The following is a 23,184-nucleotide window of genomic DNA, read 5'->3' as shown; positions in this document are numbered from 1 at the left end:
TTTTGCGGTACGCGGGCCTCTCACTGTTGTGGGCTCTCCCGTTGCGGAGCACAGGCTCCAGACGCGCAGGCTCAGCGGCCATGGCTCACGGGCCCAGCCACTCCGTGGCATGTGGGATCCTCCCGGACCGGGGCACGAACCCGTGTCCCCTGCATCGGCAGGTGGACTCTCAACCACTGCGCCACCAGGGAAGCCCTCTTTGCAAGCTTTGAGACACTTAATCTAGTAGTATATTTTGTTTTGAGGTTTGGACATTTTACCTAAATACAGATAGCATAGCTAGTGCTAGTTTTGCTTCTTTAAGGTCACATTCATTTTTATGCAGGAATATTTTCTATATAGCCCTTTCCTTTACAAATTTATCATTACTTAATCCACATGCAATTTAAGCTTTTCTGATCCCTGTGGAAATTATATATCTAAAAATGTACTGTTAGTTGTACCATAAACTCAGGTTCTTTGGGAAAATAAAGGAATACCTTAATCCTGCCTTTTTGTTTTATTTTATTCTTTAGATTCTTCACCCCTATTTAAACTAGTTTCTGGAGAAAAGTAAGACGGGCTTTCTACTGCTGTTAGTCATAGGCAGGAAGATTGTGTTTCCAACTGGCACACCACGCTGATCATTTCAAGTGGAATGCACAAGGACAGAAACTCATCTTAGCAGCACTTTTATTTCTTAATGCTTTTCCCCCTGATTCTTCTGATACATTGCCACTAAAGCACATTATATGGAAAATAGAAATCCATAGAAATTTATCCAAAAGTGGTGGTACCCAACTGTCTTTAGTGGCTTCAGATACTACATGTGTTTATGGATTTACAGGCATACCCTGGAGATACTGCGGGTTCGGTTCCAAACCATGGCAAGAAAGCAAATAAATGCAATAAAGCAAGTTACACAAATGTTTTGGTTTCCCAGAGCATATAAAAGTTATGTTTTTACTATACTGCAGTCTGTTAAGTGTGCAATACCATTACATCTAAAAAAACAATATACATACCTTAATTTAAAATATTTTATTGCTAAATAAATGCCAACCATCAACTGAGCCTTCAGTGAGTCATAATTTTTTTGCTGGTGAAGGATTTAAAATATTGCAAGAATTACCAAAATGTGACACAAAGATATGAACTGAGCAAATGCTGTTGGCAAAATGGTGCCCATAGATTTGCTTAATACAGGATAGTCACACACCTTCAGTTTGTAAAAAACACAATATCTGCAAAGTGCAATAAAGCAAAGAGCAATAAAATGAGGTAAGCCTGTATCTGAAACTTTCTACAATCATTTTTTCAATTAAAAAAAAACTTGTGTGTTCAAAAGATGCTAATTCTATAAATGGCTTTATGCACCTGAGCCACAGAGTTAATATATATAAATCGACATCTGAACGCAACTAGGACTTCTAACACGGTACCTTATTAAACACAGTTTAGTTAGACTTTCCTTCTTATCTCAATATAGCTAAGTGATTCTAAAATATCAGAGGGACTTCCCTGGAGGTCCAGTGGTTAAGATTCTGCTCTTTCAATGCAGGGGGGTGCGGGTTTGATCCCTGATCGGGGAGCTAATGATCCCCCATGCCTAGGGGTCAAAAAACCAAAACATAACATAGAAGCATTATTGTAACAAACAATAAAGGCTTCAAAAATGGTTCACATCTGGCTTCCCTGGTAGCGCAGTGGTTGAGAGTCCGCCTGCCGATGCAGGGGACATGGGTTCGTGCCCCGGTCCGGGAAGATCCCACATGCCACGGAGCAGCTGGGCCCGTGAGCCATGGCTGCTGAGCCTGGGCGTCCGGAGCCTGTGCTCTGCAACGGGAGAGGCCACAACAGTGAGAGGCCTGTGTACCGAAAAAAAAAAAAAAAAAAGGTTCACATCAAAAAATATTTTAAAAAAATAAATGAAACATCAGAGTTTAACCTGTCATTTTCTGAGTGTCTGTGCAGTTGTGGACAAAGTCATAATTTGGAATTTTCATTTGGCAACCTGCCTTAATACATATGTTTCCACTCTTTTAGTAATAATCATTTTATAAAAATTGAGGTGAAAAATGCAAGTCTCAAAAAGTCCATCCTCCAATAACAGGATAGTGTGGCATTCATAGATAGAGACCAGTTGGGAAACAGCTAGGAAGAAAGCACTTGCTAATGCCCAAACTCCCTTCCATCCTTTTGTTTCTATGAGTTTTTCTTTTTTTTAACCTCTTATTGTTCCACATGCTCCTGTGAACTTTACGTTATCACTTGCCATGTAATTCACTGTGTGCCAATAGGGAAACAAAGAGAGCTCGATTTATCTGTGTTTGTTTTCTACTCACAAGAGGTTAGGTAGCATTACTTTTTTAACATCTTTATTGGAGTATAATTGCTTTTCAATGTTGTGTTATTTTCTGCTGTATAACAAAGTGAATGAGCTATAGTATACGAATATCCCCATATCCCCTCCCCCTTGTGTCTCCCTCCCACCCTCCCTATCCCACCCCTCTAGGTGGTCACAAAGCACAGAGCTGATCTCCCTGCTGCTTCCTACTAGCTATCTGTTTTACATTTGATAGTGTATATATGTAAATGCCACTCTCTCCCTTCGTCTCAGCTTACCCTTCCCCCTCCCCGTGTCCTCAAGTCCATTCTCTACGTCTGCATCTTTATTCCTGTCCTGCCCTTAGGTTCTTCAGAACCATTTTTTCTTTCTTTTTAGATTCCATATATATGTGTTAGCATATGGTATTTGTTTTTCTCTTTCTGACTTACTTCACTCTGCATGACAGACTCTAGGTCCATCCACCTCACTACAAATAAATCAATTTCGTTTCTTCTTAGGGCTGAGTAATATTCCATTGTATATGTGTAACACATCTTTTTTTTTTTTTTTGCGGTACGCGGGCCTCTCACTGTTGTGGCCTCTCCCGTTGCAGAGCACAGGCTCCGGACGCACAGGCTCAGTGGCCATGGTTCACAGGCCCAGCCGCTCTGTGGCATGTGGGATCCTCCCGGACCGAGGCACAAACCCGTGTCCCCTGCATCAGCAGGTGGACTCTCAACCACTGCGCCACCAGGGAAGCCCTACCACATCTTCTTTTCCATTCATCTGTCGATGGACACTTAGGTTGCTTCCATGTCTTGGCTATTGTAAATAGTGTTGCAATGAACATTGTGATACATGACTCTTTTTGAATTATGGTTTTCTCAGGGTATATGCCCAGTAGTAGGATTGCTGAGTCACATGGTAGTTCTATTTTTAGTTTTTTAAGTAACCTCCATACTGTTCTCCATAGTGGCTGTATCAATTTACATTCCCACCAACAGTGCAAGAGGGTTCCCTTTTCTCCACACCTTCTCCAGCATTTATTGTTTGTAGATTTTTTGATGATGGCCATTCTGACTGGTGTGAGGTGATACCTCATTGTAGTTTTGAATTGCATTTCTTTAATGATTAGTGATGTTGAGCATCCTTTCATGTGTTTGTTGCCAATCTGTATATCTTCTTCGGAGAGATGTCTGTTTAGGTCTTCTGCCCATTTTTGGATTGGGTTGTTTGTTTTTTTGATATTGAACTGCATGAACTGCTTGTATATTTTGGAGATTAATCCTTTGTCAGTTGCTTCGTTTGCAAATATTTTCTCCCATTCTGAGGGTTGTCTTTTTGTCTTGTTTATGGTTTCCTTTGCTGTGCCAAAGCTTTTAAGTTTCATTAGGTCCCATTTGTTTATTTTTATTTCCATTTCTCTAGGAGGTGGGTCAAAAAGGATCTTGCTGCGATGTACGTCACAGAGTGTTCTGCCTATGTTTTAGCTCTAAGAGTTTTATAGTGTCTGGCCTTACATTTAGGTCTTTAATCCATTTTGAGGTTATTTTTGTGTATGGTGTTAGAGAGTGTTCTAATTTCATTCTTCTACATGTATTTGTCCAGTTTTCCCAGCACTGCTAATTGAAGAGGCTGTCTTTTCTCCATTGTATATTCTTGCCTCCTTTACCAAAGATAAGGTGACCATATGTGCATGGGTTTATCTCTGGGCTTTCTACCCTGTTGCATTGATCTACATTTCTGTTTTTGTGCCAGTACCATACTGTCTCGATTACTGTAGCTTTGTATTTTATAGTCTGAAGTCAGGGAGCATGATTCCTCCAGCTCAGTTTTTCTTTCTCAAGATTGCTTTTGGCTATTCAGAGTCTTTTGTGTTTACATACAAATTGTGAATTTTTTTTTTTCTAGTTCTGTGAAAAATGCCATTGGTAGTTTGATAGGGATTGCACTGAATCTGTAGATTGTTTTGGGTAGGATTGTCATTTTCACAATGTTGACTCTTCCAATCCAAGAACATGGTATATCTCTCCATCTGTTTGTATCATCTTTAATTTCTTTCATCAGTGTCTTATAGTTTTCTGCATACAGGTCTTTTATCTCCTTAGGCAGGTTTATTCCTAGGTATTTTATTCTTTCTGTTGCAATGGTAAATGGGAGTGTTTCCTTAATTTCTCTTTCAGATTGTTCATCATTAGTGTATAGGAATGCAAGAGATTCCTGTGCATTACTTTGTTTCCTGCTACTTTACAAAATTCATTGATTAGCTCTAGTAGTTTTCTGGTAGCATCTTTCGGATTCTCTATGTATAGTATCATGTCATCTGCCAACAGTGACAGTTTTACTTCTTTGTTTCCAATTTGTATTCCTATTATTTCTTTTTCTTCTCTGATTGTTGTGGCTAGGACTTCCAAAACTATGTTGAATAATAGTGGTGAGAGTGGGCAACCTTGGCTTGATCTTGATCTTAGTGGAAATGGTTTCAGTTGTTCACCATTGAGAATGATGTTGGCTGTGGGTTTGTCATATATGGCCTTTATTATGTTGAGGTAAGTTCCCTCTGTGACTACTTTCTGGAGGGTTTTTATCATAAATGGGTGTTGAATTTTGTTAAAAGCTTTTTCTCCATCTATTGAGATGATCATATGGTTTTTATCCTTCAGTTTGTTAATATGGTGTATCACATTGATTGACTTGCATAAATTGGAGAATCCTTGCATTCCTGGGGTAGACCCCACTTGATCATGGTGTATGATCCTTTTATTGTGCTGTTGGATTCTGTTTGCTACAATTTTGTTCATGATTTTTGCATCTATGTTCATCAGTGATATTGGCCTGTAGCTTTCTTTTTTTGTGGCATCTTTGTCTGCTTTTCTTACCAGGGTGATGGTGGCCTCATAGAATGAGTTTGGGAGTGTTCCTCCCTCTGCTATATTTTGGAAGAGTTTGAGAAGGATAGGTGTTAGCTCTTCTCTAAATGTTTGATAGATTTTGCCTGTGAAGCCATCTAGTCCTGGGCTTTTGTTTGTTGGAAGATTTCTAATCACACTTTCAATTTCAGTGCTTGTGATTGGTCTGTTCATATTTTCTATTTCTTCCTGGTTCAGCCTTGGAAGGCTGTGCTTTTCTAAGAATTTGTCCATTTCTTCCAGGTTGTCCATTTTATTGGCATAGAGTTGCTTGTAGTAATCTCTCATGATCCTTTGTATTTCTGCAGTATCAGTTGTTACTTCTCCTTTTTCATTTCTAATTCAGTTGATTTGAATCCTCCCGTTTTTCCTTGATGAGTCTGGCTAATGGTTTGTCAATTTTGTTTAACATCTCAAAGAAACAGCTTTTTGTTTTATTGATATTTGCTATTGTTTTCTTCATTTCTTTTTTTAGAAGTAATTTTAATTAATTAATTTATTTTTGGCTGCGTTGGGTCTTCGTTGCTGTGCAAGGGCTTTCTCTAGTTGGGACGAGCTTGGCCTATTCTTCTTTGCTGTATGTGGGCTTCTCATTGTGGTGGCTTCTCTTGCTGTGCAGCATGGACTCTAGGCACGTGGCCTTCAGTAATTGTGGCATGCAAGCTCTAGAGTGCAGGCTCAGTAGTTGTGGTGCTCAGGCTTAGTTGCTTCATGGCATGTGGGATCTTCCTGGACCAGGGCTTGAACCCATGTCCCCTGAATTGGCAGTGGATTTTTAACCACTGCACCACCAGGGAAGCCCTTATTTATTTATTTCTCATCTGATTTTTATGATTTCTTTCCTTCTGCTAAATTTGGGGGGGGGGGTTTGTTCTTCTTTCTCTAATTGTTTTAGGTGTAATCTGCGGTTCTGTATTTGAGATGTTTCTTGTTTCTTGAGGTAGGATTTTATTGCTGTAAACTTCCCTCTTCAAAGTGCTTTTGCTGCATTCACAGGTTTTGGGTTGTAGTGTTTTCATTGTCATTTGTTTCTCAGTATGTTTTGATTTCCTCTTTGATTTCTTCAGTGGTCTCTTGGTTATTTAGTAGTGTATTGTTTAGCCTCCATGTGTTTGTATTTTTTAAAGTTTTTTTCCTGTAATTGATATCTAGTCTCACAGTGCTGTGGTCGGAAAAGATACTTGATATGATTTCAATTTTCTTAAATTTACCAAGGCTTGATTTCTGACCCAAGATATAATTATCTTGGAGAATGTTCCATGGGCAGTTGTGAAGAAAGTATATTCTCTTGTTTTTGGATAGAATGTCCTATAAATATCAATTAAGTCCATCTGGTTTAATGTATCATTTAAAGCTTGTGTTTCCTTATTTATTTTCATTTTGGATGATCTGTCCATTGGTGAAAGTGGGATGTTAAAGTCCCCTACTATGATTGTGTTACTGTTGATTTCCCCTTTTATGGTTGTTAGCCTTGCTTATGTATTTAGGTGCTCCTATGTTGGGTGCATAAATATTTATAATTGTTATATCATCTTCTTGGATTGAGCCCTTGATCATTATGTAGTGTCCTTCTTTGTCTCTTGTAATAGTCTTTATTTTAAAGTCTATTTTGTCTGATATGAGAATTGCTACTCCAGCTTTCTTCTGATTTCCATTTGCATGAGATATCTTTTTCCACCCCTTCACTTTCAGTCTGTATGTGTCCCTAGGCCTGAAGTGGGTCTTTTGTAGATGGCAAATACATGGGTCTTGTTTCTGTATCCATTCAGCCAGTCTATGTCTTTTGGTTGGAGCATTTACTCCGTTTACATTTAAGGTAATTACTGATGTGTATGTTCCTATTACCATTTTCTTAATTGTTTTGGGTTTGCTTTTGTCGGTCTTTTCCTTCTCTTGTGCTTCCAGCCTAGAGAAGTTCCTTTAGCATTTGTTGTAAAGCTGGTTTCGTGGTGCTGAATTCTCTTAGTTTTTGCATGTCTGTAAAGGTTTTAATTTCTCTATCGAATCTGAATGAGATCCTTGCTGGGTAAAGTAATCTTGATTGTAGGTTTTCCTCTTTCATCACTTTAAATGTATTCTGCCACTCCCTTCTGGCTTGCAGAGTTTCTTCTGAAAGATTAGCTGTTAATCTTATGGGGATTCCCTTGTATGTTATTTGTTGCTTTTCCCTCACTGCTTTTAATTCTTATTCTTTGTATGAAATTTTTGATAGTTTGATTAATAAGTGTCTTGGCGTGTTTCTCCTTGGATTTATCCTGTATGGGACTTTCTGTGCTTCCTGGATTTGATTGCCTATCTCCTTTCCCATGTCAGGTAAGTTTTCAAGTATAATTTCTTCAAATATTTTCTCAGTCCCATTCTTTTTCTCTTCTTCTTCTGGAACCCCCCTATAATTCTAATGTTGGTGCATTTAATGTTGTCTCAGAGATCTCTGAGACTATCCTCAATTCTTTTCATTCTTTTTTCTTTATTCTGCTCTGTGGTAGTTATTTACACTATTTTATCTTCTAGCTCACTTATCTGATCTTCCGCCTCAGTTATTCTGCTATTGATTCTTTCTAGAGAAGTTTTAATTTCATTTATTGTGTTGTTCATCATTGTTTGTTTGCTCTTTAGTTCTTCTAGGTCCTTGTTAAAAGTTTCTTGTGTTTTCTTCATTCTACTTCCAAGATTTTGTATCATCTTTACTATCATTACTCTGAATTCTTTTTCAGGTAGACTGCCGATTTCCTCTTCATTTGTTTGGTGTGGTGGGTTTTTACTTTGTTCCTTCATCTGCTGTGTATTTCTCTGTCTTCTCATTTTTCTTAACTTATTGTGTTTGTTGTCTCCTTTTTGCAGTCTGCAGGTTCGTAGTTCTCATTGTTTTTGGTGTCTGTCCCCAGTGGGTAAGGCTGGTTCTGTGGGTTGTGTAGCCTTTCTGGTGGAGGGCACTGGTGCCTGTGTTCTGGTGGATGAGGCTAGATCTTGTCCTTCTGATGGGCAGGACAGCATCTGGTGGTGTGTTTTGGGGTGTCTGTGAACTTAGTATGATTTTAGGTAGCCTTTCTGCTAATGGGTGGGGTTGTGTTCCTGTCTTGCTACTTGTTTGTCATGGGGTGTCCAGCACTGGAGCTTGCTGGTCATTGAGTGGAGCTGGGTCCTAGCATTGAGACAGAGATCTCTGGGAGAACTCTCGCCAATTGATATTATGTGGGGCTGGGAGGTCTCTGGTGGTCCAATGTCCTGAACTTGGCTCTCCCACCTCAGAGGCTCAGGCCTGACCCCTGGCCGGAGCACCAAGACTCTGTCAGCCACACAGCTTACATGTAAATGGGTTACATTCTCCAATCCAAAGGCACAGGGTCACTGGCCTTCTGCACTCAGCTCAGTCCTCCAGCCGCGCATTGTCCTCCAGGCCTTTTCCATATGGAGAGCCTGCTTTGGATCCAGGTTCAGCTGCATTCCCTTGCATCTAGAAGAAGCAGCTGATGCCCCCATCTCCCTTATCCCTGCCGCAACTTGTCACAATCCTGGAGTGCCACCATTTGTGAATTTATAATCATTTCAAAATAAAAGTTGACAGTTACTCTTTGGTTGGCAATTTCCCTACTAAAGTCAGCATTTTGGGGCTTCAACCTGAGCACTTACCTTGACACTTAAGCCTATTCAAAACGTGTTCCTGAGGACAGTTTTGAACTTGCCAAAAAGTGATCTCCAGCCTACCTGTGAGCATGCATGGGAGGTTTAAAAGAATTGGAGTTATCTAATCAGGCCAGTGAAATCAGGATTGAGACTCTATTTCAGTGATAAAATGATGTATCCTACAGAGTAAGGTGACCAGAAGTTTGACACATCCACTGTGAAAGAGAACAAAAGGAGAAGTGAAATGGACTGAATCTGCAGGATCCCCTTTCAGTCAATAATACAGAAGGTCTGTGTTTCACTCACTCAACAGGGATTACAGTCTTCCACTGTTTACAATCCAACTACCTTAGAATCCTACTTCTGGTTTTATCAGTTTGACAATTGATATTCAAGGGGACTAGGCTAAGGGACCACATAGTCATTGATATGTCTAGATTCTCTGAGGTTGACCATTGTATTAAAGCCACATCATCAAAAAGCTACAAACCTACCCTATGTAATTATATATCCCTGTATCAAGATCTTCACAGCATTGAAAGTTAATATTGTATACTTCATTTTTTCCATATTTAATAAAATAATTTACCATATTGCTATGGACTGAATTTTGTCTCTTCAAAATAAATGTGTAGTGGCTATCTCTCCCAGTGTAATGGTATTTGCAGACAGAGCCTTTGGGAGAAAATCAGATTTAGATGAGGGAGATGGTGGGATGCTCATTATAGGATTAGTGACCTTATAAGAAGAGTCAGAGATACCAGGGCTTGCTCTCAATCTGCCGTGTGAGGACACATTGAGAAGGTAACTATCTGCAAGCCAGGAAGAATGCTCTAACCAGAACCCAACCATGCTGTCATCTTGATCTTGGACTTCCAGACTCCAGAGCTGTGAGAAAAATTAATTTCTACTTTTTAAGCCACTCAGTTTATGATATTTTATTAAAGCAGCCTGAGTTGACTAAGACGTATGTGGAGAATATTTTTCTATACTCTGAAAAACATTATCTGTGGTTTATTAATTACGTTGTTCAAATTTATATTTTATTGTGTGAAACAATGTCAAGCCTGAAAAAAAGTCATGAGTATAATTAAAAAAAGAAAACAAAAAACTCTTGTATACCCCTTGCTCTGGAGCCCCATTCAAGTTTTGCTAAATGTGATTGGCTTTAAAAACACATCCACAGGGCTTCCCTGGTGGCGCAGTGGTTGAGAGTCTGCCTGCCGATGCAGGGGACGCGGGTTCGTGCCCTGGTCCGGAAAGATCCCACATGCCACGGAGCGGCTGGGCCCATGAGCCATGGCCGCTGAGCCTGTGTGCCTGGAGCCTGTGGTCCGCAACGGGAGAGGCCACAACAGTGAGAGGCCCGCGTACTGCAAAAGAAAAAAAAAACTACATCCATAAATTCTTTGAAACTCCTTTCATAAAAGGAAAGTGGGTCCTCTGAGTGATTTACCCAAGTCTACAGACTTGAAATGCCACACCGAAGAAAATGAAGTGATTGCACCTCACTTTCCTCAGCACCTGATCTCATCACATTTCTTCAGGTGCCGTTCAGACCAAGTAGCTCCATCCTGCTGGTTGAGTGTTACCATGTTCTTAGCATTTGGACAGCCTGGAGGAACAACAGTCCTATGAAATAGAAAGGTTGATTCCAAAGCTGACCCCATCACAATGTCCCAATTTAACAGACAGGAAGAAGGATGTAGAAGACTAACTAATAAAGACAAACCAGAAAATACTGATTTCAACCCAGAAACATAGTGTTTAATTTAAAGGCAGCTCTTTGGAAAACTCTTTCCTCTGTTGTCAAATAAGCATTGGAACCTGTCTATCTTTCCAATCATTCAATTTGAATAGAGACAAAGGAATGACACTCTTGGCTTTCAAGCAAACACTAGGGCACAGGGTGGATACATGATTCAGATTCACTATTCTTTCAAATTGCCAGTTTTAATTTCTATTGCCTGATAAAAAAGAGACATCCTTTCTTCTCATACATTGAGCCATTTTCTACTTTTCTCTCAAAGGCAAAACAGAGAGATCTAACTCCAACTAATGGCTTTTAATTTAACATGAAAGTATCCTATAGGACTAAAGTCTTTCACTTTATAAAGTCAAATGACCTGCACTTTGTTTTCTAAGTTAATATACTACTTGGAATAAAAATGAAAGTGCAAATTGCAGTTGATTGATTCTGCCTGAAAGCACTAAATTTAAGAGTCTTCTGCAGGTAAAGGTTCATATCTTTTATTTATTGACCTGGTCTCAAAAGATAATTGCATTAAGTAGTATCTTTGACCAATATTAGGGAATCCAAAGGAAAATAAAGTTGTCAAGTATGCATATGTGAGCTAAACTGTAAAACTCCCATATATTCAATGATATAGACAGGGTATGTTAAGGTCAAATAAGTACATTCAAATTAAGATTTAAGCAAAGTACTACGGAGCAAGTCAAGTAATATCAAGAGTAAAAACATTAAAAGTTGAAAGCATGTGACTGACTGATTGCTGAACATGCCGATGGGGTAATGAGGGGTGGTGGTATTCAGGTAACCACCTGCCACTTTACTTCTACCCTCCTGCACCCTGAAAGTATTTAAAAGCATCAAGTACATCCCTGCTATGCTCCAAGTAGAGTAAATTTGAGTATCTGGAGCCACACTAGATCTACAAATAATTTTAGTCATAAGTGATTTTGCCTCAGCTGGATAGACACACTTATTATCTAAATAAGTTCATCTACTTCTGCCACCTGGAAAGAGAAGTCCATGTACGAAATGCCATTTTTCTTAAAATATAAATTAGAAAGATTCCATTTTAATCCCTATGGATATTTCTTAAATGGAAAATTTCTGTGTCACAAATTTAAAATTCTAGAATCAACCTCACACAGATCTCTTGTCACATGCAACTTTGAAGTCTTGTCAGCACTGCTACCTAATTTACATGAAATACCTTGGAGTCACTGTTTCTTTGTAGTATGGTTTGTTAAAAATTTAAGCACTGCTTTAAAGTACATATGAGGTTACTAATCAATCCCAGTGCCCTTAAATTGCGTGCTATGCTATGCACAATTTTCTCCTCTAATGGTGCAGGCTCCAGCTACTCATCAGAAAACTCTAATCATGTGAAATTCTAAATTATATTTGCCATTGATAACTTTATTTTCCTTTATTTTAGAAGTATCACAGGAAGGAATAAAGCTACTATAAAGTTCCTATGCTGTATTCTGGTAATGGAGTAAGGACCTCACAGGAATTTGAGAATGCGTGTGTATGTTTGTGTCTTTGTCTGTGGGTCTATCTGGGTTCTTCTGTGAGAAACAGAAGTGTGACTGGATACTGAGGGGAATTTTAATCATATTAAAGTACTCCCCTAGGACTTCCCTGGTGGCGCTGTGGTTGAGAATCCACCTGCCAATGAAGGGGACATGGGTTTGAGCCCTGGTCCGGGAAGATCCCACATGCCGCTGAGCAATTAAGCCTGTGTGCCATAACTACTGAGCCTGCTTGCCACAGCTACTGAAGCCTGCGTGCCTAGAGCCCGTGCTCCACAGCAAGAGAAGCCACCGCAATGAGAGGCCTGTGTGCCACAATGAAGAGTAGCCCCCGCTCACCACAACTAGAGAAAGCCCATGCGCAGTAACAAAGACCCAAGGCAGCCAAAAATAAATAAATAAATAGATAAATAAATTTATTAAAAAAATAAAAATAAAATATTCCCTAACTTAGCATTATTTATGAAAGATGTGGCCCTTGCATACCCGCATCAGGTTAAAAGCCAGGGTTACTTGTTATAGACACTCTCGTTGTTCCCTCCTGTGTGATGCCTTCCATCCTTTACAAAAATCTGCCTGGATTCTATAATTATGAACTCAAAATTGTATTAGTTTATTACTTAGGATCTTCTGGAGTCATATGATACATAAACATATTGTAAAACTGATTAATTTTTTGAGATAATTGGAAAATATAGGTTAAGCGAGAGTATTATGAAAAATAAACTCAAAGCTGTGTGTATATGTTTGAGACAGAGAAAGAAATGGAAAAACAGAGCTAGAGTGAGATATATGTATTTATCCATCTATACATCATGCAATATACCATGCATACATTACACACATACAAAGGGGAGGTAGAGAGAAAGAATGCATAATAGGTCAGCAGAGATGACTGCCCTAAGACAGTTAACTGAAAAGCAAAAAATCCTTAGATTTTTTAGGGAGCACTTTTTCCCCTGACTTTATAGTCCAATTAACAATTCAAAGATGGCAACCAGGCTACCGAGAAAAAGAGGAAATAAATGTGAGTATCCATCTACCTCCAAGAAAAATTATAAAAACTAGTTAATTGGTCTAATTTTGTGAGACAGTACTTCACTGCAATAGTTATGAGAAAAATCAAGGTAATATAAAGATCAGAGAAAGTTAGAATTCCATGAGATCATAAAAGCCGTCAAGAGCTCCAGAACTACCCTTCGCTTATGAATACAAAGTACCCAATGCAAATATCTGAAATGGATGAAATAATTTTTGGTTATGTGTGTAACATCCTAAAAGCTATGAGGATTATTTTGGTATCAAAGCTGATAACTGCAGGCACTACCAAGGTTTAAAGATTGTTAAATATTAAAATCACATCTGCCCAATCCCTCTGAGTGCGTTTTTACTCTGGTTCCTGACTTTCTCACCAACTAGCAACACATACGTTAGCATCAAGGGCCCTAAAGTCAATGTCCTTTCTGATTTGTTTGTGCTCTTTGCCAAGGAAAATCCTCATGATTTTTTAAAAATAAATTTATCTATTTATTTATTTTTGGCTGTGTTGCGTCTTTGTTGCTGCGTGCAGGCTTTCTCTAGTTGCGGCGAGCAGGGGCTACTCTTTGTTGTGGTGTGCGGGCTTCTCATTGGGGTGGCTTCTCTTGTTGCGCAGCATGGGCTCTGGGTGCATGGGCTTCCGTAGTTGTGGCACGTGGGCTCAGTAGTTGTGGCTCAGGGGTTCTAGGGTGCAGGCTCAGTAGTTGTGGTGCACGGGCTTAGTTGTTCCATGGCATGTGGGATCTTCCCGGACCAGGGCTTGAACCCGTGTCCCCTGCACTGGCAGGTGGATTCTTAACCACTGCACGACCAGGGAAGCTCTCCTCATGATTTTTTAATTAAAAAAATTTTTTTGGCTCCCTGATTGCCAACTCAAGACTTAGGAAGGCCAATGTTTATCCCATGTACATGTTTACTCCTGACCTTTTCAAGGAGTCTTAAGAAAGAAAGAGAAATGAGGCTGATGGGCAGTCCTGGGAACAAGCCCAAACACTAACCCAATGGTGCAGGCTCCAGCTACTCATCAGAAAACTCACGAAAGAAAGAAAGGAGGCCCTCGGGGACAGTAAGGATGGTGGTGGTAGCTTGTGAGCCAGACCAGAGATGCCCAGTGAAGATCCCCATTCTACAATCTTTGTTGAATTTCATTGCTATTTAATAGTGTATCTTTCTTGAAATTCACGCAGACCCTGGTGTCTGAGATATTGGCAATATCAATATTATTTTTATTAATAAAAACAAAAAGCTAACCTTTACAATGTCTTCATTATGTGCCCAAAACATTCTAAAAACACACATGCACACATAGGCATGTGCGCACTATCATTTCAATCATTTAGATGAAGGAAAATAGACGGCATAGATTTACACAAATTATTGAAAGGTGGAGCCAGAATTTAACCCAAGCAGCCCAAGAGCTGAGGTCATTTACCATGCAAACTGCTCTCACATGGCCCACAGGCTCTGTTCTACCTAGATATGATAGATATCCCATGAGCTGTCCCCAAACTCAAATTTGGGAAATGCTAAGCCAAACATATTTAATTTTTTTAATATAGGCCTCTTTGTCTTTTAAAAACATTTTATCAAAATAATATGTATTGTGGTTGTAAATCAAATTATTCAAAAGAGATTGTACTCAAAATGCTTAAAATAGTATTAATAAAATTCTTCCACATTCCCAATCATGCTTTTAACTTTCTGTTATTTTGTTCTTGTTTTTGCTTTTTCATTTCAGTTGGTGGTTGACACTAATGGCCCTAATATTAGAATAATGACTTTAATAATGTCTCAATAATAGGTGATTAGCACTATTTCTTGATTTATATACTTTTGAAGATAATTATGAGCCCTAAAGAACAGGAATTCAATTTACTTATAACCTTCCCCTTACTTCATTCTAAAGTTGATATTTACAATTTAGTTCTTCTTTTGCATATCTTTTACTGTTAAGTAACACCTCTAAATTGTATTTATCTATCACCTTGAGTAATCTTTAATCATTGTTTGCACCCCACCTTTTCTTCCACCATCCACACTCAGTTTCCTCCACCTAACCCTGCCTGAGACGTGCAGCTTTGCTTTTATATCCTTAAGGCTAATATTTATAGTGTCTTCTGCAACCACGTCCAGAGCTTTCTGTTTATGACTACTGGAAAATCAAATGATGTGATATCATGATATTATGCAAGACTCAATTTCAGGCGTGGGGACCATAGATATAAGAAAGTAGTTTCTGGTTCAGTTGTGTATTCTTTCAAGGAGTAAACAATGTTCCAAGATCTCCATCTACAGTACCTGTAACTTTCAGCTTTTCAGCCCCAATGGTAATCCCATCTTCATCTGCAGAAAACAGCACCCTGCCATCTTCACTTGCTCTCACTTCAAATCTTTTACACTGAGCTTCCACAGCATCAGCTCCTATGGTCAGAGGAAAGGTTTAAAAATGAATCTGGTATCCAGAAAACCATTAACATGTATTTTTTTTTTTTAAAAAAAAGAGAAATACATATATTATTTAATCTCTACAGTATGTTTTATACCTAAATTAATATTTTAAAATTAGCATCCTTTTCAGGAGGCTGTCTAATTTGGTAGGGTATTGCTGGGCCAGGTTGGTTGGGTACACATCTGACCTCTAAATCCTGACATAGTCCTGACAAGGTCTGTGTGGGTTTAGCCAGTTAGAAAATCTTTGCATATACACAAGGGAGACGATGTCTGCTTTGTTCTTGGTGGCAGCCTGAAGACTTGGCATTATACCTGGCATGTGCTGGATGCTTAATAAGGACTTGTGGACTGAAGGATTCTCCTGTTTTCCCTCTGCAAGTAGACAATAGTGCCCATACTTGCTACATCACAAGGTACTTATAAAGCATTATTCAGTTGTGAACCTTTAGTTACTCTACACTTCATAGATTCTAATACTGCAATTTGTTCACTCTTTATTACTACTGAATGTGAATCCACTTTAGATTCAATATTGCAAATGTATATCTATATATACATACATAACATATATAGTTAGTGTTCTCCAATGTATCTTCTAATCAATAATTTTCTTTATTAAAATATTCTAAAGAAATACAATTACATCATGCAATTGAAATCTATTTTCAATTTATTGGACAATTTTGCACATTAATCCATCCACAATCCACAAAGCCAGCTCCCACATGTGGAAAACATAATTAATTTGAGAGTGAGCAGGGCTGCAGCAAGAAGATCAAACTGGTCAGGGGCTGAGGAACTGCTATTTCCATAACAGTGATTTCTTTCTTTTGGCATAATGCATTTGGCATATGGATCTGTTTCTTCCCCTCCTGTTAAGATCTGGAACATCCCTCTGCTGCTATCTACACCAGAAACTCTTGGCAAGTACAATGTGGTCCACTCAGGGACCTGGGCATAGCACCCTTTGCACATATTTCTTTTCACTTCTCTCTACATATGCTGTGGACTGAATGTTTGTGTATGCCCTAAATTCATATGTTGAAATCCTAACTCATAATGTGATGGTGTTAGGATATGGGGTCTTTGGAAGGTAATTAGGTCATGAGAATGGAGCCCTCCTGAATGGGATTGGTGCCCTTATAAAAAGACACAAATAAGTTTGCTTTCTCTCTCTATGCAGTCTATGGAGTGAGGACACAGGGAGAAGCTGGCTGTCTGTAAGCCAGGAAGCAGCCTCTCACCAGACACTGGATTTGTTGACACCTTGATCTTGGACTTCCAGCCTCCACAACTGTGAGAAATAAGAATCTGTTGTTTCAGCCACCCAGTCTATGATATTTTGTTACAGCAGTCCAAATGGACTATGACAATGTACTACCATTTTTTGTCAGCTACATGACCCCCAGGAATTCAAAACAGGAGATTATATTTGTATTCCAAAATGCCCTGTAAATTTAAAACTGTGTCTAGTTTCTAGTAGGCTTTTAGTAGGAGAATGTTGTAGAGGTGAATGAGTGCAAGACTTAACGTTCTTCCCGTTTCCTTAGTCCTCAACCCCACCTCAGCCCTACTCTCAACCCTAGTCCATGGGTTTTAGTACTTACACTTTAGTAACTTACACCTCCCCATCATCATAGCTCCTGAGGAGTACTTACTAAGAGGAAGACATTATTCCACACTGGTAACATGTGGGATAATTTCTCTGAAAACAAGAAATTTTTCTTATATTCTGAAACTACATATATGTTTTCAGGTCCACAAAGAAAATGTGAAAACCTCCAATGAGAACAATGCTAAATACTTAAAAACTGGTGTTAACCATGCAAGCTATCAAGTTCAAAACAGCATAAATTGTATTTTAAAGTCTGTTTTTTTTAAGCAAATTACTTTCCTTATGGGATTTAATGGTAATATTGGAGAAACCATGGAAGACCTATTGTTCCTGGTCACAGTCATTGCATTTGATCTTGCAAACATTATTTCAGTAGCCTGTGTTCAGTTGATTTTGTTTTCTTCTCATCATGGCCTAACTTTCCTGTACTGAGCTTTTAATCTTTGAACCATAATAACTCAAATGGATGATGTTCAAAAAGCCATGTTTGAGGCCACATGTGTTGATAAAAGTGATTTCTGAGTTTTGAGGCTTCTGTGTTTCAATCTATCTTCAGGGCACTGAGGCATACCTTAAATATGAACTGCCGAAAAGATACTACAGATACTATACACGTAAAACTTAACATGTACACTGCCTTGCTTCCTTCAAATATATTTAATTATTGGGTGAATTGATCCACAAAATATATCACTGACTTTAATGACACTGAAGTATATAGATCTCTGTGCTTATAGATACATACATACCTACACACTATATACACACACACAGCAGCAAGACTTTTCTTGGCATAATACTTAATGTTGTTAGATGGGAGACAATTTATTAACATAAAAATGCTATATTATAAGTCACAGAAACTGTTAGAAATATAAGTTAAGTGTCTGGATGTGGCAAAGTAAGTTGAAATCTTAATTCATTACATTTAAATAAGCAAAAGAAAATAAGCAGATTAGAAAACATTTATGCACCTGGAATAGAAGAGATGCATCTGGGCCATAAATAAATGGATAAAGACTCATCCAGTTGAAAAATAGATAAATAAATTAACACAGCAGACTACACTCTATTCAACATATTAGTATAATTACAGAAGGCAAAACTGCAAGCAATTAGCAATGCATTGATAATAAGTAAATATTTTAAGTCAGAAAATAATTTTGAATATATTGTGCTTCTGTATATTACTTTTCTGCAAATGGAAAGCACTTAATATATGTAATTAGACATATATTGCATTGTTGTGAATATTTATGTTTAAAATAAATATATTAGGCTATATGAAACTGAATTTATTATATCCTAACGTGCTTTGTGTTGTCTTATTCTGTGTTTCAGGTTTCAATTTAGCATCTCATATTCTCTAGGTTAGATCACCTTAGGAGCCAGTTGTTCAGAGGGGCAGTGATGTCCAGTTTAACCTTATCTCAATCAAAGATGCCTCCAGAATTGCAGGAAAGCAATATGTCTGAATGTCTCTGGGTAAAGAGCTCTGATTCCTTAGCAAATAGATCATGGGAGACAAGTTATCCTGTAAGCTCTATATTTTATTAGTCATCTTAAACACCAAATTGCTAACTAAAGTATCAAGACTAAGTGCTTCTTTCAGAATATCTCCGAGAAGTTCATGTCAGCAACTTCAAAAATCAAAGAACGATTAGGTATAGAACAAGAAAAGAGGGAGATCGATCCAGATGGTAGAGTAAGAGGATGTGGAGTTCACCTCCCCCCACTAACATATCAAAAATACATCTACATGTGGAAAATTTCTCACTGAAAACTAACTGGAAACTGGCAGAAGGACTCCTGTACAACCAAGGCTGTGAGAAAGATCCACACATAATTGCACAGGAAGGGAAGAAAAGCCATCGGTTTGGGACCTGTGCTCCCCGGGAGGAGACTCAGAGGAAAGGGAGAATACAAAGGTGAGCACACCGGGGAGTGAGAGGTGAGAGCCACAGACTGGGCGCCTGGGTCCTGGGGTCTTATGTGGGGAAGACCAGCTGCCTTGGCTGGTTGGAGGACCTCTGGGACAGGCAGGAGGGCTGTGGGAAGGCTGGACTCTGATGGTGAGAAGTGTGCTCACTGGCTCGCCCTCGAGGCAGGACTGAGAGGGCAGAGAGAGGACTGCTCTGGAGCTGCTGGGTTTCCCACGACCACCTCCGCATGCGCCCCAGACCAAGCCAGGCAAACACTCTGGCGATGCTGAGCGTATTTTCATGTGCCTGTTGGCCATCTGTATACTGTTGGTGGGAATGTAAACTGGTGCAGCCACTGTGGAAAACAGTATGGAGGTTTCTCAAAAAACTAAAAATAGGACTACCATATGACCAAGCAATTCCATTACTGGGTATATATCCCAAAACACCAAAAACACTAATTCGAAAAGATACATGCACCCCAAGGTTCATAACAGCATTACTTACAATTGTCAAAACATTATGGAACAACCTAAGTGTCCATCAATGGACAATTGGACAAAGAAGATGTGGGATATTACTCAGCTATAAAAAATAATGAAATTCTGCCATTTGCAACAATGTGAATGGACCTAGGAAATATTAAGCTTAGTGAAATAAGTCAGACAGAGAAAGACAAATACTGTATGATATCACTTGTATGTGGAATCTAAAAAATAAAACAAAGGAATGTATGTAGCAAAACAGAAACAGACTTACAGATATAGAAAGCAAACTAGTGGTTACCAGAGTGGAGAGGGAAATGGGGCAAGATAGACATATGGGATTAAGAGATACAAACTACTATGTATAAAATAGACATGCAACAAGGATATATTATTGTACAGCACAGGGAATCATAGTCATTATCTTGTAACAACTTTAGATAAACTATAATCTGTAAAAATACTGAAACACTATGCTGTACACCCGAAACTAATATAATATTGTAAATTAGCTATACTTCAACTTAAAAAAGAACATGAAAAGAACTGGCAGGAAAAAAAGAAAATATGTTAGCAAAATAATAGGTTTTTTAAAAGGATTGAAGTGTTCAATACATATCCAAATATTTTCTCTAGTCCATTTAATGTTCTGTATAGATTCTTTAAAAGCAAACAAACAAAACAACAACAATGTTAATTTCTTATTTCCCTCAGAGATGGCTCCACTGCCCTTTTTGGAAGGTTCACATTTCTTACAGTCATATTTAGTGTCCAAATGCATGTTTTGCAGACAAGTAGAGAGGCTTCGTTAATTATGTACTGGTTTTGCATTTTCTATGTTAAATCAGTCGAAGACATGAACTGGAAAGTTTTCTTCAATAAAAAGAAAATAAAGCAAAGATCAAAATGGATATGTCTGGTGTGTTTTCCTCAAGCATAGCAGGATGAATCCTTTCTTCCTATATAACTCTAATTTTGTATGTCTGTCAATATTTTCAAGGTCTTAAAGAAGAGCATTATTAAAAGATTAGAAATTCCCACAAGAAAAACAAAAACAAGATTCAATACGGTCAACTAAATTCAGTGTTCTAAAACTGCTGATTTAGAATTATCATGGGTCAGGAAAAAAAACAAACCAAGTTTGAAACAAAGTAAGCTGCTTTCATGAAACATAAATGTAAATAAGCCTGCAGTTTATTTTATTTTACACTATGTGTGTCATTCAAATCTTGCACGTGGAAAGTGCACTCTGAGTGTACGGGGGACAAGAGGAGAAGCAGCAGCAGAATGAAGGGAAGGTCACCAGGGCCAGGCTGGGAAGCTTGTCTCAGAAGAAGGGCTATTGAGGCTTGGGGATCTGCAATCCTCATGGCATCTTGCCAGAGATCAGTCTCTTTCTTTCCCCCTACCCTCAGGAACTGCCTCCTGTTTTGGAATTGGAGGAGCAGCCATTCTTCCATCAGCAAATAAGGTAGTTATATTAACTCTGAGGCTATATTCACCTTTGTAACCCTACCTGAGACTCCCTACAGTCCTGTGTCTAGACCGATGCCTGTGCACAATATTCCTCAATTAAAGTGTGTTTTTAAGTTGAAATGAATTCCATGACTCTCCACCATTTGTACTTTTGAGCCTTGTGTATCACTTCCTTGCCCATCTATACTATCCCTGAGATCACACACTATTGCTCACCGTCATCCTTTTCTAAAAAGTTATGAAAAACTTATGCATATAATAATTATATAAATAATGTTACCCACCATCTCACTGAATACATATCTACTATTTCCAAAATAGGTGAACCTTTCAGTGTAACCTTTCCTTAATCATATGTCCCTTCATCCTCAGGGAGCTCCATATGTCAGCAATGTCCCCAAATGAGTCTTTATCACTCCCATTTTATAAGCTTACTACTTATGTATGTATCCATCAAACATTTTTCTTATTTTTGCATGTTTTGCACAAGATACACACACACATGCACAGACACACCATTTTACATTATTTGTATTTTTCAGTGACTAGATTTATTTTGTTAAATTGTACTCTGGTTTATTCACCTTCACTGCAATATTCTATCGTACGGATATACCACAAATTAGTGATCCATTTTCCATTGAAAATCTTTTAGGTTGTTTCTAGGATATCAGAATTGTAACAATTATGCTATAAATTTTTTTGTGTAAGGATCCTTCTACACTTGGGCAAACTTGTTCTAGGGCTTTTACTTGGGTGTGGGATGGCTGGACAGCAGAGTGTGTACTTTAATTTTACTAAATAATAAAAAGTTGTTTTCCAAACTGGTTGTATTGATTTACATTCCTATGGAGAAAGTATGAGTGTTCCTAACTCCACATCATTGCAAACACTGAACATTAAAAGACTTTAATTTTTACCAATCTGCATGTTAAAAGGTATGCCACTATGGTTTAAATTTACAATTCCCTGATTGCTGTTGGAGTAAACATCTTTTTTATGCCATTGCTCCACAGACTCTTTCCTGACAATATACTCCCCATGGTCAGTCCATGGGGGCATGTGAGGCCAACTCTTTCTCTAGAAGTGGTTCAGTTCTCATAGGATATTATTCTCTCTGACCAAAGCAGTTAATCCATACACAAGCACGTGACTCAAACGCTCTCCTGATTTTTGCTCTAAGTTTTGAAAAAGAGGCACATTCTTCTTTGAGATCAGACACTGAGCATGATATAAACTTGAAGCTTTCAGCTGTACTTCCAACATGGAGAAAGTCTGCCTGAGAAATCAGCCAATCAGTGAAAGGGAGAGAAAAAAAAAGAAGAGAAAGAGAAGGACAGAGAGACATTCCTGAAATTACTGCTTAAATAGTCAGATCCAGTCAGAAACAAATGAATCAAGCTCTGAACTTTCCAATTTTATAAATCAATAAATTACTCACTGACCCCGCTCATTTTGAAGAGTTCATAAATTTTGAATTGGGTTTCCTTTAGCTGAATTCTTTTACTCTTTATTTTCTTAAGTTTCTATGTATTCTCCTTTCCGTCATGTTCATCTTTATTAAACAGAAATTCTGGAAATGTTCCACCTTTTAAGTATCACTGAATTTCCCCACAAAAAATTCATCAGTCTTTAATTAAAAGGAAGAGTATGCTCTGTACCTCTAAGTTAAAAAGCATTAATAATATATCAAATGTTACTTCATAATGACAAAAAATTGATTCACCATGAATATTTAGCAATTTAAATTATTATAGATGTAGAAACATGATGTCAAAACAAAGCAACATTTGACAAAACTACAAGAAAAACTAGCCAAATGCAGATTCTTGACAGGAGATTATAAAATCTTTTCTTAGTAACACAGCAAAAATAATAATAATAATAATGGGACAATTAAAACATTTTTATCAACGTTGGCATATTGATCGTGCATTGAATCCTTAATCTAAATACTTTAGGGACTTCCCTGGTGGTCCAGTGATTAAGACTCTGTATTTCCAATGCAGGGGGCATGGGTTTGTTCCCCGGGCAGGGAACTAAGATCTCGCATGACGCACAGCGTGGCCAAAAA

The 23,184-nt window shown here is 38.3% G+C and overlaps 1 protein-coding gene across 1 annotated transcript in view; it reads right to left on the bottom strand.

The window, feature by feature from the left end:
• Positions 1-23,184, bottom strand: part of SGCZ (sarcoglycan zeta) — a 921,190-nt gene that overhangs the window by 28,403 nt on the left and 869,603 nt on the right. The window contains exon 5 of the mRNA XM_007450764.1: positions 15,460-15,582. Coding sequence (XP_007450826.1) covers positions 15,460-15,582 — 123 coding nt within the window. The remainder of the gene's footprint in view (positions 1-15,459; positions 15,583-23,184) is intronic.

This window comes from Lipotes vexillifer, unplaced genomic scaffold (genome assembly GCF_000442215.2).
Source record: "Lipotes vexillifer unplaced genomic scaffold, Lipotes_vexillifer_v1.1 scaffold619, whole genome shotgun sequence".
Classification (NCBI taxonomy): Eukaryota; Metazoa; Chordata; class Mammalia; order Artiodactyla; family Lipotidae; genus Lipotes; species Lipotes vexillifer.
This window is presented reverse-complemented; position numbering and strand designations above follow the sequence as displayed.